Source organism: Dermacentor variabilis, chromosome 1 (genome assembly GCF_050947875.1).
Source record: "Dermacentor variabilis isolate Ectoservices chromosome 1, ASM5094787v1, whole genome shotgun sequence".
In the NCBI taxonomy this organism is placed as follows: domain Eukaryota; kingdom Metazoa; phylum Arthropoda; class Arachnida; order Ixodida; family Ixodidae; genus Dermacentor; species Dermacentor variabilis.
Window position 1 is genome coordinate 276,237,151 of NC_134568.1, and position 12,648 is coordinate 276,249,798.

Below are 12,648 nucleotides of genomic sequence, written 5' to 3' on the forward strand. Positions count from 1 at the left end.
TTTTTCGTGGCTTGTTGCAGCATTCAAAGGGCTATCAACCTATGATTATATTGTTCTCAAGCGTAATGCATCATTCCATGGAGGCGCGCAAGCAGAAAAAAGGAACTTCTTCTTGAAGTGGTGCAAGCACAAGGTAAGCTTATTATGTAGCGTAAAGTACAGGAAGCAGATTTCATGTGCACAATCTGGGTTAACAAAGAACCACAGCAGTGTCCTGTTTATGTGGTTCGCTTCGAGTGATATCATTTGTAATTACAGATCAAACTTCACATCTACATCGTCACTTTTCATTATGGTAGTAGTACAAATAAATCTTAGTCCATTGAAATTGAGGGCAGCACAAAATTATTAAGGTCAAGCATCAGTAAAACAAATTTTTATGGTTGCCTAAACTGTAGCATATCCCACACCTTCAGGTGCTGTTTCAGAAGTGTGTACAACAAAATAGTGCATCAAAAGCAAAAGCTCTTATGGAACTTAGAAGGGTGATGGTTTGGGCTAGTTGGTTTTCCACAAGACTGTGGCGCAGCGCAAAGCATGACAAGAGGCACAGAAAAGCGCTTGTCCTCGTTTTTCTGTGTCCTTTGTCCCACTTCGCGTTGCACCACACAGTCTCTTAAGGAAACAATTATATTTAAAACTTCTGAGATGTATCTCGAAACATTTCTGACTGGACGTGTGCTGTAAGTGTTTTAGTAAAATGAGTTGGAAAGTAGATGGCTTGGTGTTTGCTCTCAGTGTCAGTATGTCATGTAGCTGGTTCACTTCTTTCATTGTTTTTCACAATGTTTTACATCAAATGTTTTTCAAGCAGCTGTGTGCTTTCCCAGTATGCTGGACATGAAATAATTGTTCTCATATTTGATGTCCATGTAGAAATTTCTCACATAGAATCCAGTTTCTGTAAACTTGACAAATGACAAAAATCACACAAGAATTTCAAATTCTTAATCAATTATGTGGCAGTATGTCTTCAATGATACTGAAAATAAAAGAAATGTGGTGAAGCTAAATAATCTATAGACAGAATTAATGGGCACCTGAAGGGGATATGTTTCTCAAGTGGGAAATAATGGTATGCACCAAAATATATTTTGTTTCAATTGCAAACTCCTTGAGTCTCAGCTGACTGATAATGTCAGGCTTGTCTAAAGCACCATCATTTTCAAGTTAAGTCATGTCGGCACTCCATTTTATAGAGTGCTGGTAACTGTTACATGAAACATCAATGCATTTTGCTACAGAGTTAGAGGATGTATTTATTAAGGCTGGTGCTAAGCAAAGGATTTTTACTATATTACTGCTCAGCTTTAATTCACCATTTGGGACATGTGCATTGAAGTTAATAATTACAATCTTAATTAGCAAAGTATTCCTAACCTATTAAGTGTTTTGGACAAGCTCAGCTAGTCACTGCGGTCCTGGTTAATTTTGCTTTGGACGAGCTCAGCTCATCAATGACAATAAACCAGTTTTCCAAGTGATTTGGACAAATTCGGCTGGTCCACTTAGTTTTTGTTCTACTCTATTGATGGCTACAGTGCCAATGTTTGAAATCCACGGTAATTTCACTCTTTCTTTATTATACTACATAAATGCAATCACTTTTTGAGCGTCTCAAATGCCCTGTTGATTCAGTCTCCATGTTCTATAACATGGATAGCAGCCATTTTGTCAGTGCTGTAGGGGTGAATTTATTGCGGTCTTTGTTTTCTACTGTATATATAGATGGCAGCAGTTTGTCAGCGTTCAAAGACCACTTGCACACTTTTTACGTCCTTTGGCATGTTTGGAACGATGCCATCTATCAGTGACAGCTTGTGCATGAGTCGTGAAAGAGGAAACCGCTGCTTGACTCTGATAGTGAAAGTGAGAGTGCAAGCGATGCACTAGAGTTTTGTTCTTCAGCGAAGACAATGATGATAGTCTTCTCCTAGCTTCTTCTACCAAAAGTGATGATTCGGAAAGCGCAGACGACATTGACTTGACTCTATGGTGGTGCATCGTTTTCATGCATAAAACATGAAGCAAATTGATTGAAAAAGCTTTAGAAGAATTTTCGATAGGGTGAAGTTTGAAAATAAGCCATAAAAACAAGATAAGGTCAATTTTAGCCAAAATAACAAAGAACTTAAAATAGCTAACAAAACTCTGCAATTTGTTTTGCAAGTAGTGTCCACCATCAAGCAATCTGCCAATGTTACAGAATTGCGATATCTTCTACAGGAGATCTTTGATAGTTTGTTTTCATCAAAATAGATCACCCTGTATATGTAAACACTCGTCTAAACCCTTAGCACATAGCCCATGGCTCACATGAGCACTTTAACTATAATGCTTGCACGTCAATGGTTAACCATCCCTTCCATTCTCATGGGGTGTAAACATTTGCTGCACAAGCATTCCATTTAGATTTTGTGTATAGTTCTTGTGTGTTTTATAGGCAAAGAATTATTTCGGTGATTACCTGCATGACTACTTAATGTTGGTTTTACAGGTTAACCAGGTTTCACCCGTGCAGCAGAAAGCTTCAGCAGCTCAAAAAAGTGATGCTGTTGACATTGCTGGCAGAACAAGTGTCAAGTACGTGGTCATGTTGTAGTGATTACTGTTTACGTGATGTTTAAATTATTATTATTTATGAGGGGCATAATTTCTTATATAAACAGTGCCTTTGATATCTCAATTATTTTGCATGTGTCACACATTTTGGAATAATAACTTAAAGCGTTTCAGGACCTTGCTGCTTTTCATTGCAAGGTTTAAGATTTTCATTGTTCCTGTTTATTGGTTTCTATTTTCTTGAGATATAGTGTGTAAGCTGCTGTTTACTTCTTACCGTAAGGGCTGCGGCCCACTTAGATTATGTGGGTGTCCTGTAAAACTTGGCTTTGGGGAAAGCCCAAAAACTGAGGTGTTCAATGCAGAAAAGATAGTGTATTATATCCAGTTTGCAGAAGCAAGTCATGGCGCTTGGTAGCGAGAAAATAAAAAGGTAAGAGGACATGGCAATTTATGCACCTAGAAAGGGCTGAGCAAGTGTACACACATACGTGCGCAAAAAATACACAAGAGGTTTAAAGTGATGACTGGTAACAGTATCCCAGATAGCTAGATACATCCATTAGATGTGCATAATATGGTACACCTTGGACATTCAGTACTTCCATTAGATATGCAGATCTATTCAGAAAACGTTATATGGATGTACGATGGATCGTCGCAAATGCATCCAGAACATGTAAGTCATACGTTGTGGGGATGTCAGGGCTGGATATATGCAACATCTAATACACATCCACAACATCTGGTAAATATATTTACATATTACATGTAGTAGATATCCACAACATCCAATAGATATTTACTATATCTAATGGATATCCATATTAACCACACTTACATCCATAGGACATCCATTGTACTATTTTTGGCTGTTTCTTTTATTCGTCATGTATGCATGCACTGGGCCTTCTCAGTTTGTCCCAAACCGCCCCAGACTGCTTGAGATGCTATTACAGCCAATGATTATTGGCGTACACAACTTCTCGGACAGTCCTGGATTGTTTGGGACAACAAATCAAAGTGCCACTATTACTAAACGAATAGAAACTCAAGTTGTCACCACCAGCCTTTATATTATGAAACCTCTTATTGGTATCAACCGTTTGACAAGTACATAATGATGTACACAATATTTGTAGTGAAATACAATGGCAGACTGCAGCTGTCTCATGAAAATAAAGTGAACACTAAAAATACAACATAATGCGATCTCTTGGTTTCTGAAAGGCACAATGAGCACTTAAAACACACGAACCAATACAGAAATATCACTTTTGCATAACAGCTAAGCATAAACATAGTAAAGGATAAATAAAATAAGACAGTAAAAGCGATGCTTGAAAAGAAACACTTCTTTCATGAAAAATGATTTATTAGGTGAGCAACAGCGCAGCATTAGCTGCATTCTCTCCAGTAAAATAAAACACAGAGGGCACATTATGAGACTTAATTCTCATGAACAAAAACAAAAGCAGAATTCACATATGGAAACATCAAATCACTATTTGTCTAACCTTGTATTCAGCAAAAGAAAGAAGAAAGTATAGAAACAACGTAGTGAAACATAAAGGTGAGCAACAGCTGAAGGCCCAAAACAGCAATATATATTATAGGAAAATGAATCTGAAAACCATCAATATGTTAGCACAATGATAAATTATGTAAGAGAAGCAGGCAACCCCCTGCAGCAAAAGGGGGCCAAATTAGCTTCTCCATAAAGGAGGAATATTTGGAACACAGCTGCAGCATAAAAAAATTGTTTTAACATACTGTTCTCTCTTAGAAATGACTGTTATAATGAGGAAGTATCTTAATTTTTGCCTCATTTTCCTCAAATAAGTAAGCATGCAGTCCAAGTACAAAAATGGTATGCTCTATAAATTATTCGAGTAGAATAACTATATCATATTTCCATACAAGTGGTGTAGATTCATGGATCCTAAGGAATGTCAATGTAATTGCACTTAGTGGTTACCTGGTACCACAGCACACTTGGCATGCACTAGTCAACCAAGTGTAGTGGCACCAGGCCACACCATGCAGCTGAAAGTGCTGAGCCACTTGTAGCAGTATCAGATCAGTCCTTTCCTTTTAAACCGCCTCAATGCTTTCCGTACACTCAGCCTGACATCAGGTAACAGGATTCTGCATTTGTCACATTTTTGAAAACATGCAGCATTACTTATAATGCAATGAGGTGCCACGAAAGGCCAAAGCATTGATTCAGCCGATGCTGGAGATGAGCTGCTACATCTGCATCTCCGTAGCGTTATCTGGTTGGTGTTCATACACTGGCCTCAACATAGCAACAGTGGTTAATTGCATTGGCCCCCGCAGCACTACTACCAAGGAAACATATTGTCATGTGGTCGTGACGTCAAAGAACACAGTAGCAATACTGTGAAAGGCAAAACTAGCTTTTATTGGGCGAACCTGTGCCCACAAAACAGGCTACACTTAAAGCACAACGTCGAAAATCTGATCAGTGGGTCAAGCGCGTCGGCTTTTATACAGCAGTCGTCGAATGTTCCAGACTAATCGTTCGGACCCGCGTGCCTTCCACAAAGTTCTACACCATTCGCGTCACGTGATGAAATCAGATAACACAAGGTTCGGCGACAACAGACAGCCGGGTAGAAGCATCGATAACTTTCCAGAAACTTCGGATGCATGCAGGCGCGTCCCGCGCTGTGCGATTACATTTGTTAGGCGGCGAAACGTGGTCGCCCGATAAAGGTAAGTACACGTGTCAATATTGCAGTGAGTGCTCACCTTAAGGTTGCCATTCCAAAGGGAACATTATTTTTCTACGCTGAAGATAGGTTTTTAAAAAAGCCTTGTAGTTATTACCGTGATTAGAAGTTAGACCACTACCAGTTTCAAAAGAGGAAGAAAATTTGTCAGCACTCCTAAAGGCACACGTTACGATGCTGTGCGAGGCTGGAGGGCAAATCGTACTTGGAAGACCACTCTCTTTCTAGCTGCCTTGAGCATCCTAAACATGAAAAAGGACAGAATCTTTACAACTATGCAAACACATCGCTTATTACTTACCCTGCAATCAGATATTCACCTTACTTGAAGCCCATGCTTGACTCTGTCACTGTAACGACATGCGTGAAAGTGTCCAAGACACTCATTGCCTTTCCTTGGGCGCGTTCTCATCAGGCTTTATCTTGACTAAATCAAGCATGGGCTTTTAGTTAAGGCACATTTCTTAATTGAGAGGGTAAGACATGCAAAGTAGCTTAAGACGCTTAATGTAACCGGTTTTCAGCTTCTCTAAATTCAGTCATTAGGTTAAAACCCCAGAATAGAAATCTACAGCTATAGCATCTCCTTTATCATGGAAGCAGATATGAGGCATCTGGTTGAATAGTACCACTTCATTAAATTTGTCCTTGCAAGCAGTAGAGCACAGCGAAGCTTTATATAATGTGCAAAAATATTGACTGTTCAAGAACACATGAAAGTTCATGCCTTGGGCCTACAAATGGTACGAGCACATAATACTGCACGCTATACACAGGAGTTATGTAAACATACAGAGGTGCAACAAAGTAAGCAAAAGGTCACTTAGCTCTACAGACAGCCCTTACTACAAAAGGCCTCTACCAGCAGACAGAACAAAAACAATGCTTGAATGGTGACTACCTCACAACATCGAGCACCACTATTGAAAACATGTGCCAGAACCACTGAAACCATTGTGCCGTTGTGTACCAAACCTGCAGACCGCAAGAAGCACAGTACTACAAGAAAGAGCAAGACGAGCATGAGAAGCTGAACTGAAACACGTAACAAAGGGAGAAAGACAAGAACATTGCTTGTCTATCGCCGTTTGTTTCGGGTTGCAGTTCAGCTGTTGCAAACTTGTCTTAGCCATGCAAAAATTGGCTCAGTTTAATACCATTCCGACAAGAAACAACGCCATCCCTTGAAGGGTACTGCCGTAACTGTTGTGCATTTGTGTTGTGTATCAGCTCTTCGGCCCATGCTAAACTATCATTAATGGCATAAAAGAGAAGAAAGCAAAAACAAACTGCCGACATACCTTGAAAAGCATGTGCCTACTGACGACCGGACACCACTGCAGACGTGGCGAGAATAAGAAATTAAGTGTCACAGCATCAGTGGTGGGGGGGGCACCACAACCTAAGAGTGGTTCATTGTCAAAACGGAAAGGCTGACGCTATCTTTCTATCTTATGCAACCCTTCAGGGAGCACTAGAATATGGCCCAGCGCCAGCACCGAAACTCTACCGAAGCACAACAAGCTGGCACATGCCCGCATACGCTTGCTTGATGCGTGCACTTATCGTGACGTATGACAGGCACGCGAATGTGAGAATAATTGATAATTGGACAATAATGCTGCGTAAAATCTCTTTAAATCATTTAACTTTTCTGACGTCCTTAAACACCATTTTTCATTTACTGCAATATTTGTGACGTGCTTCCGGCTCCTTACTTTCGAGCATGCTTTTGACACTCATGGCCTCCGAGGCGGAGTTTCAAGTGTCGAAGGCCACGCAATCACTTCCACACTGGAAGTTTGTCACAGTTTTAAAAAGTTTCGTGGTACTCATCAAAAGTAGAGTGCCTTAATATAATTTTCATGCTGTTTTTTCTACTATATATATATATATATCAGTTCATTCCCAAACATACTGTACCTTGTTTCTTCAATTACTTTCCCAAAGTTGAAAATAAAGAAGTTGTTAAATGCGAAAAAGAGGGGGGGGGGGGGACATCTATGGACGTCCATTACATGATGACTGATGATACCGCGGAATTGTCGCACCAAACTGCAGGCTCCAACTGCGCAGCATCGCCCACGTCAAAATCATAGAAGCCTGCATAGACAATGCGAAAGCTTTGGGGGGCCTGCAATGCACGTCTAAAGTACAAACTTTATGGATGTTCCATGGACATCCAAATTTTGTCTGCTGTACGTCTGATGAACGAACTAAATGGATATTCATTCGACACCCAAAACTTTGATGCCATTGTACGTCCCTTAGATGCATGTGAATGTAAAGGATGTCCATAGGACATCCCATCTTTTTTTTTATGTTTGGATCAGCCCGGTACATACATCTATTGGATGTTTGTGGCTATCTGGGTATTGGCCTCTCTGAAAGGCTCAAAAGTTATGTGAAGTATGGGAGTTTATCCTGCAAATATAGAGGGTCAGTCATTTCATGCCAAATGCACCAGCTATGAACTAGACTTTCTCCAATTTCTTTCCTAAAGATTGTGCTTTATTATACTACAGTTCGAAAAATGCGTTCCCAAAATATTTCTTGCAAGTAAAATTTTTGTCTGCCTTTGCGCCATTTGAATTTCACAAAAAAGAAACAAGACATGGTACTCAAACTAAGAAATTGCCAAAAAATTAAGCTTGATTCCACGAATGTGAAAACTTTTCATGGGTAATTGAGAGAGATCGTGCTTTGATATGTGTCCCCTATAGTAGTCCTTCATTTTATTTTTCAGTTTGTTTATTTATTTATTTATTTAGTTATTTATTTATTTATTTATTTGACCAAACAATAATTCGGGGCCGGTTTGGGTTATTTTAATAGAGATAGTAGCTTTCTTCATAGCCATTTTGTGGAGATTGGCAGTCTTAACTCTTTCCTTACCAGGCCATAGAAAATCTATCAATTTGATCAACATTTCGACACATTGTTAAACATTGACATCAGAAATCTTCTACGAGCAACACCATGCACCGTATAGACTGAAGATTGCACTGTTCCTTCTGGTCAGATTTGGCAATGTGCAGCACATTGGGGAATCTCAAAAGTTAAGAACTTTGACAGGAAATATCTTTGAAATTAACCTTCTCAGCTTCTCACAGTTCCCAAATCAAGTAATGCAAGATGTGCACTTTAGTTAACTCTGCTGTTACATAATTTTTTTAATGACAGCTGTAGCGAAGACATAAAAGCGTCTGTCAGGCTGTCTAATTTTCCGCTTCGACAACTACACCGCTTTAACATTGACTAAAAAATCTGCATGTGCTCAGGAGTGTGCATTGTTGTGATATTATGTCTCACTAATATTGTGTGCAACTTCATTTTTTCTCTCAGCAGCTTGCTTTTATCCATTAGCACTTCCACAGTGTATGTACAGCATAACATGAGAAAACCTTCACATGGTTTAGAGTTTTCACTCGTATAAGCGCACACAATCAGTCAGACCGACATTCTTCACAAGCTCACTATAAAGAAAAACAAAACAAACGCTGACCAATGTAAATAAAATATATATTTCCAAATTCTGTTTCAGCCCCACATGGGAGCCGAAATGTAAAATTTTCGAATAATTTTTATACCCTTGGTTGGCGTCGGCTCTGTTTTTCACCATGATTCTTTCCGACCAGACAAGATTTCATCAGACTTCAATAAGCTTCACTAGCAGACTCATCTCTTAGTCTGTGAGTGTCCTTATTATTTACTAGAAATACTGTATTTTCACGCATATAACCCACCCAAAAAATTCAGAAAAGTTCGACAGTACATTGCACTCCTGTAGCACGTGAAGACAAAAGCCTGCTGCACACGTGACAATGCATTAAGTTATACGATTGGAGGGATTCTCCACCAAGGTTCTCGGCCATTCAAAGTTTCGTTATCTCCTAGGGAACCCCACCCTTTCCCCATACCGGTGTTTTGAAGCTCCCTTCTCCCCTCCTTCATGGTCACCCATTCTCCTCCTTTTTACGGGTCATTTTGCAATTAGTAATTAGCGAATAGTGCATGCAGCACTGGCAAACTCTGTTCCCGTGGTGCTCCCTCGTTCCATGCAAAGCGCTTCGCAATATTACAAAGCGTCAAATCACCATTGGGATTTTCAGTTTGGTCACATTTGTTCCATCGCCGTTGCTCATGCGAGGGTGGCTCCGCCCATGCTGTGATCCTCTGTCATGTGTATGCTAGCTGTGAAGTGATCCGATTCACGTCCTATGTTATGTGGCTGATTCGTCCGTGATCACGTCCGCCATGTGCATCCAGCTTTATCAGCATCACTGAGGGAGAGCAGGGAGAGAGCTGCTGGCCGAAGGTATGACGTGGGCCAGTCATGCATCCGTGAATCGAAACTGTTCTTGCAAAGATTTTAATTTTGTTGTACACATTTATTTGCACTGGTTATATATGTGCACATTTTCTTTTTCTTTGCGGGCTGTTGTAATTAGGTGTGGTTAATCATGTTGGCGGGTTATACATGGAAAAATATGGTACTGTGGAAAGCACATGAATGCTGCAGCATCAGTTCAAGCTGCATGACTTAGGCCAGCTTGGTTATAGAGAGAAGCTGATCAAGCATGATTACCAAATAGGAGAAAATGGATATTCCCCATCGTGACAGCCATTGCTTCAAGAGCCTAAAGAATGCTGAAAGAATAGAACTAGGTGCTTGCTGCAAGTAGTCTATATCGACAGGGCCTGATTTAGTTTCACCTCTCATGGAGGACTGATGGCAGATTTAGAATAAAAGCAGGTTGGAATAGTTGCACGCTATACTGGCCCAATTTTGTGCCAGACCAAGGCACTTCAGTGGCTGCATCTTTGTTCAGTTCTCCAGTTTTCTAAATTATAATCTCTTTTAATTCACCAATTGCTGAACTTTTGTGGAGATATTTAGTGGAAGTTATCCTAAGTTAACTTTGTATTAACTGCATTCAAAGTCAGACTCCTGAAGCTTATCTAGTCATGGCTCTTTGAATATTGCAGAAAGATGTCGGGCTTTCTATGGCATGTGGCCTGTTGAGCTGAGCTGTGTAGGTCATTTTTTTTTCACCTCCATATGATATGTTACGGCGTCACTTGCTTCCATTCGTTCAAAAATCTACAATGTTCATTATCTAATGCCGTATATTTATGCATATGCCGAAAAGTGACTGCAATAAATAATGTAAAGTTCAGACGATCCTTATGGGCAACTAATTATAAAACAACTGACCATCGAGCATAGGCATATGTACATTAACAGTGGGGGGGGGGGGCACTACTTGCCCCCCACTGTCAAAAATGAAGGATTGCAAAGTATTCCATTTGCACCCCCCCCCCCCCCACACACACACATACACACACTCTTTAAAGTAGGAACTTTCGGCTGCACACTGGAAAATCCATCAGAACAACCACTGAAGCCAAATTTTGTTTCCGAACGCAATGGCCACGTAAGTAATACTTTTTTTTATTACATATCCCCTGCTTGGGCACTGAGGATCGTCTTTCGTGCCTAGCCACAATGAGCTGTAACAGACAACAAGTAGGGTGTGCCATACACACTTGCATTGTGGAGAAGGCTGGCACTGGACAGTTCCTGCAATAACAAATTTCAGCTTGTGCTTCTTGCATCATGCACAGTTCCTTCAGGCTGCGTAAACATATTTGTACATACCAACTTGGCTTGCTGTATGTAACTTAACAGTGAGACGAGTCTAAATAAAGTATTATAATCAGCCACGTAGTACGATTGCATGCCTTACAGTGTGAAATCATTGGATTATCAAGTACCGGAAGTATTGAATCTCTGTCCAGAGATAGTCTACATAGCATTATAAGTTTGTCTATTATCACCATCAAAAAACAAATAAAACCTCTTACAGGTCTGACTGTCGAATTTCATTGTGTAATCACGAGTTATCCTACATATATTGGTGAAAGTGACCTTGTCAAATGTACAGAGCCATTAAAATACCATTACAATGCCGACTTGATTTTTCTTATTTTTTCTTTTTCTTTAGCGGCATGTGTCACTTCTGACATCTGTCCATTTAATTTTTAGGCTGTTTCTATATAAGAGTTACACTAGCACATGTTCCTTGGCAGGAACAAGAGCAGCAGAGATTTGATATTTTGTGGAACAGGTTCCAACTTGTTGAGTGATGTATACCAAAATTTTGAACTGTGTAGGCTACTTATGTGCTTTAAAAATAATTGCTGAATACCCGCTTTCTCCCTATTGTTATACGTTATACAAGTCATTTAGTTGCTTTTCCCGGTTTTGTCAGTAAACTATGCCAGGAATTGTGTTTATATTTTGTTGAAGTAGAAAGCATGTTCTGAATGACGAACAATAAATGTTTAATTTGTGTGGGTTCATTACAGCTCTTGTAAAAAGTTACTTATTCAAGCTTTCCAGGGTGTCATACTGCCATTATTCAAAATGTTTCCCAGACTCCTAAGATAACTGCCCAAGATACGAACTTCAAATTTTGTGAAAATTGGGAGAATTTGAAGTGAAATGGTACTGCAAAACTTTGACGTTCCTTCTCTTAAATACAAGTAGCGTTTCAAATAATTACTGAAACCCCATTTTTTGCTATTTTCGTACATCATATGAGGTCCGTAGTTTGTTTTTTCAGGGGTAACTAAACAATGCACCTTGTTCATATTTGTGGAAAATAAGGGCGCAGTATTTTTAATATGTAGGCAACATTCTAAATAAGTCTGTTAAATGCGCCTTTTGCAATATATTACGTGTGCAAGTGGTCCCGAGTGTTATTAGTGCATATTACGAGCGGCATAAAACTTAGACCACTGCCCTTGGCATAATTACAACCGATGTCAGATTTTGCAAATGTAATGGTAACACTATGCCAAGCTTGTGGGTGGTGTTATATGCGTGTTGATCAAACACAGCTTTTGAAAGAAAAAAAATCTTCCTAAGCAACTGTCCCAAGGTGTCATGCTGCTGTTATCAGCTGCATTTCCCAAATTCCCGAGAGAACTGTGTGTTTCAGAAACTTTGTACTTGGAAGGAATGTGCACATCATTGGTGCAGTGTGTTGCAAAGGTTTAATGTTTCTGGACCTATTTAGAAGTGTTACAAATAATTACTGAACCCTTGTTCATTCAAGTGAATATTGGGTTCGCCTGGTGTCCTCAGTGAATTGAATAAGGCAGCTCCTTTATGCTTGCTGACAGCAAGGACTAGGTAAATGGGTGGTGTGTAGGCAATGGTCAAAGTGGGTGGGTAATTGGGGCTTTGCCAATAAATTACATATGCAAATGCTTTAGGGATCAGTGTGTCTAATGAGCAAAGCACAATTTAGCCCATTGCCTT

General features: G+C 39.8%; 1 protein-coding gene across 3 annotated transcripts in view; it reads left to right on the forward strand.

The window, feature by feature from the left end:
* The window catches only part of LOC142565054 (palmitoyltransferase ZDHHC11-like), a 122,033-nt gene that overhangs the window by 92,268 nt on the left and 17,117 nt on the right, over nucleotides 1-12,648 (forward strand). For all 3 annotated transcript variants that reach the window (XM_075676232.1, XM_075676231.1, XM_075676233.1), the window contains 2 exons: nucleotides 21-133; nucleotides 2,498-2,583. In XM_075676232.1, the coding sequence (XP_075532347.1) occupies nucleotides 21-133; nucleotides 2,498-2,583 (199 nt within the window). The remainder of the gene's footprint in view (nucleotides 1-20; nucleotides 134-2,497; nucleotides 2,584-12,648) is intronic.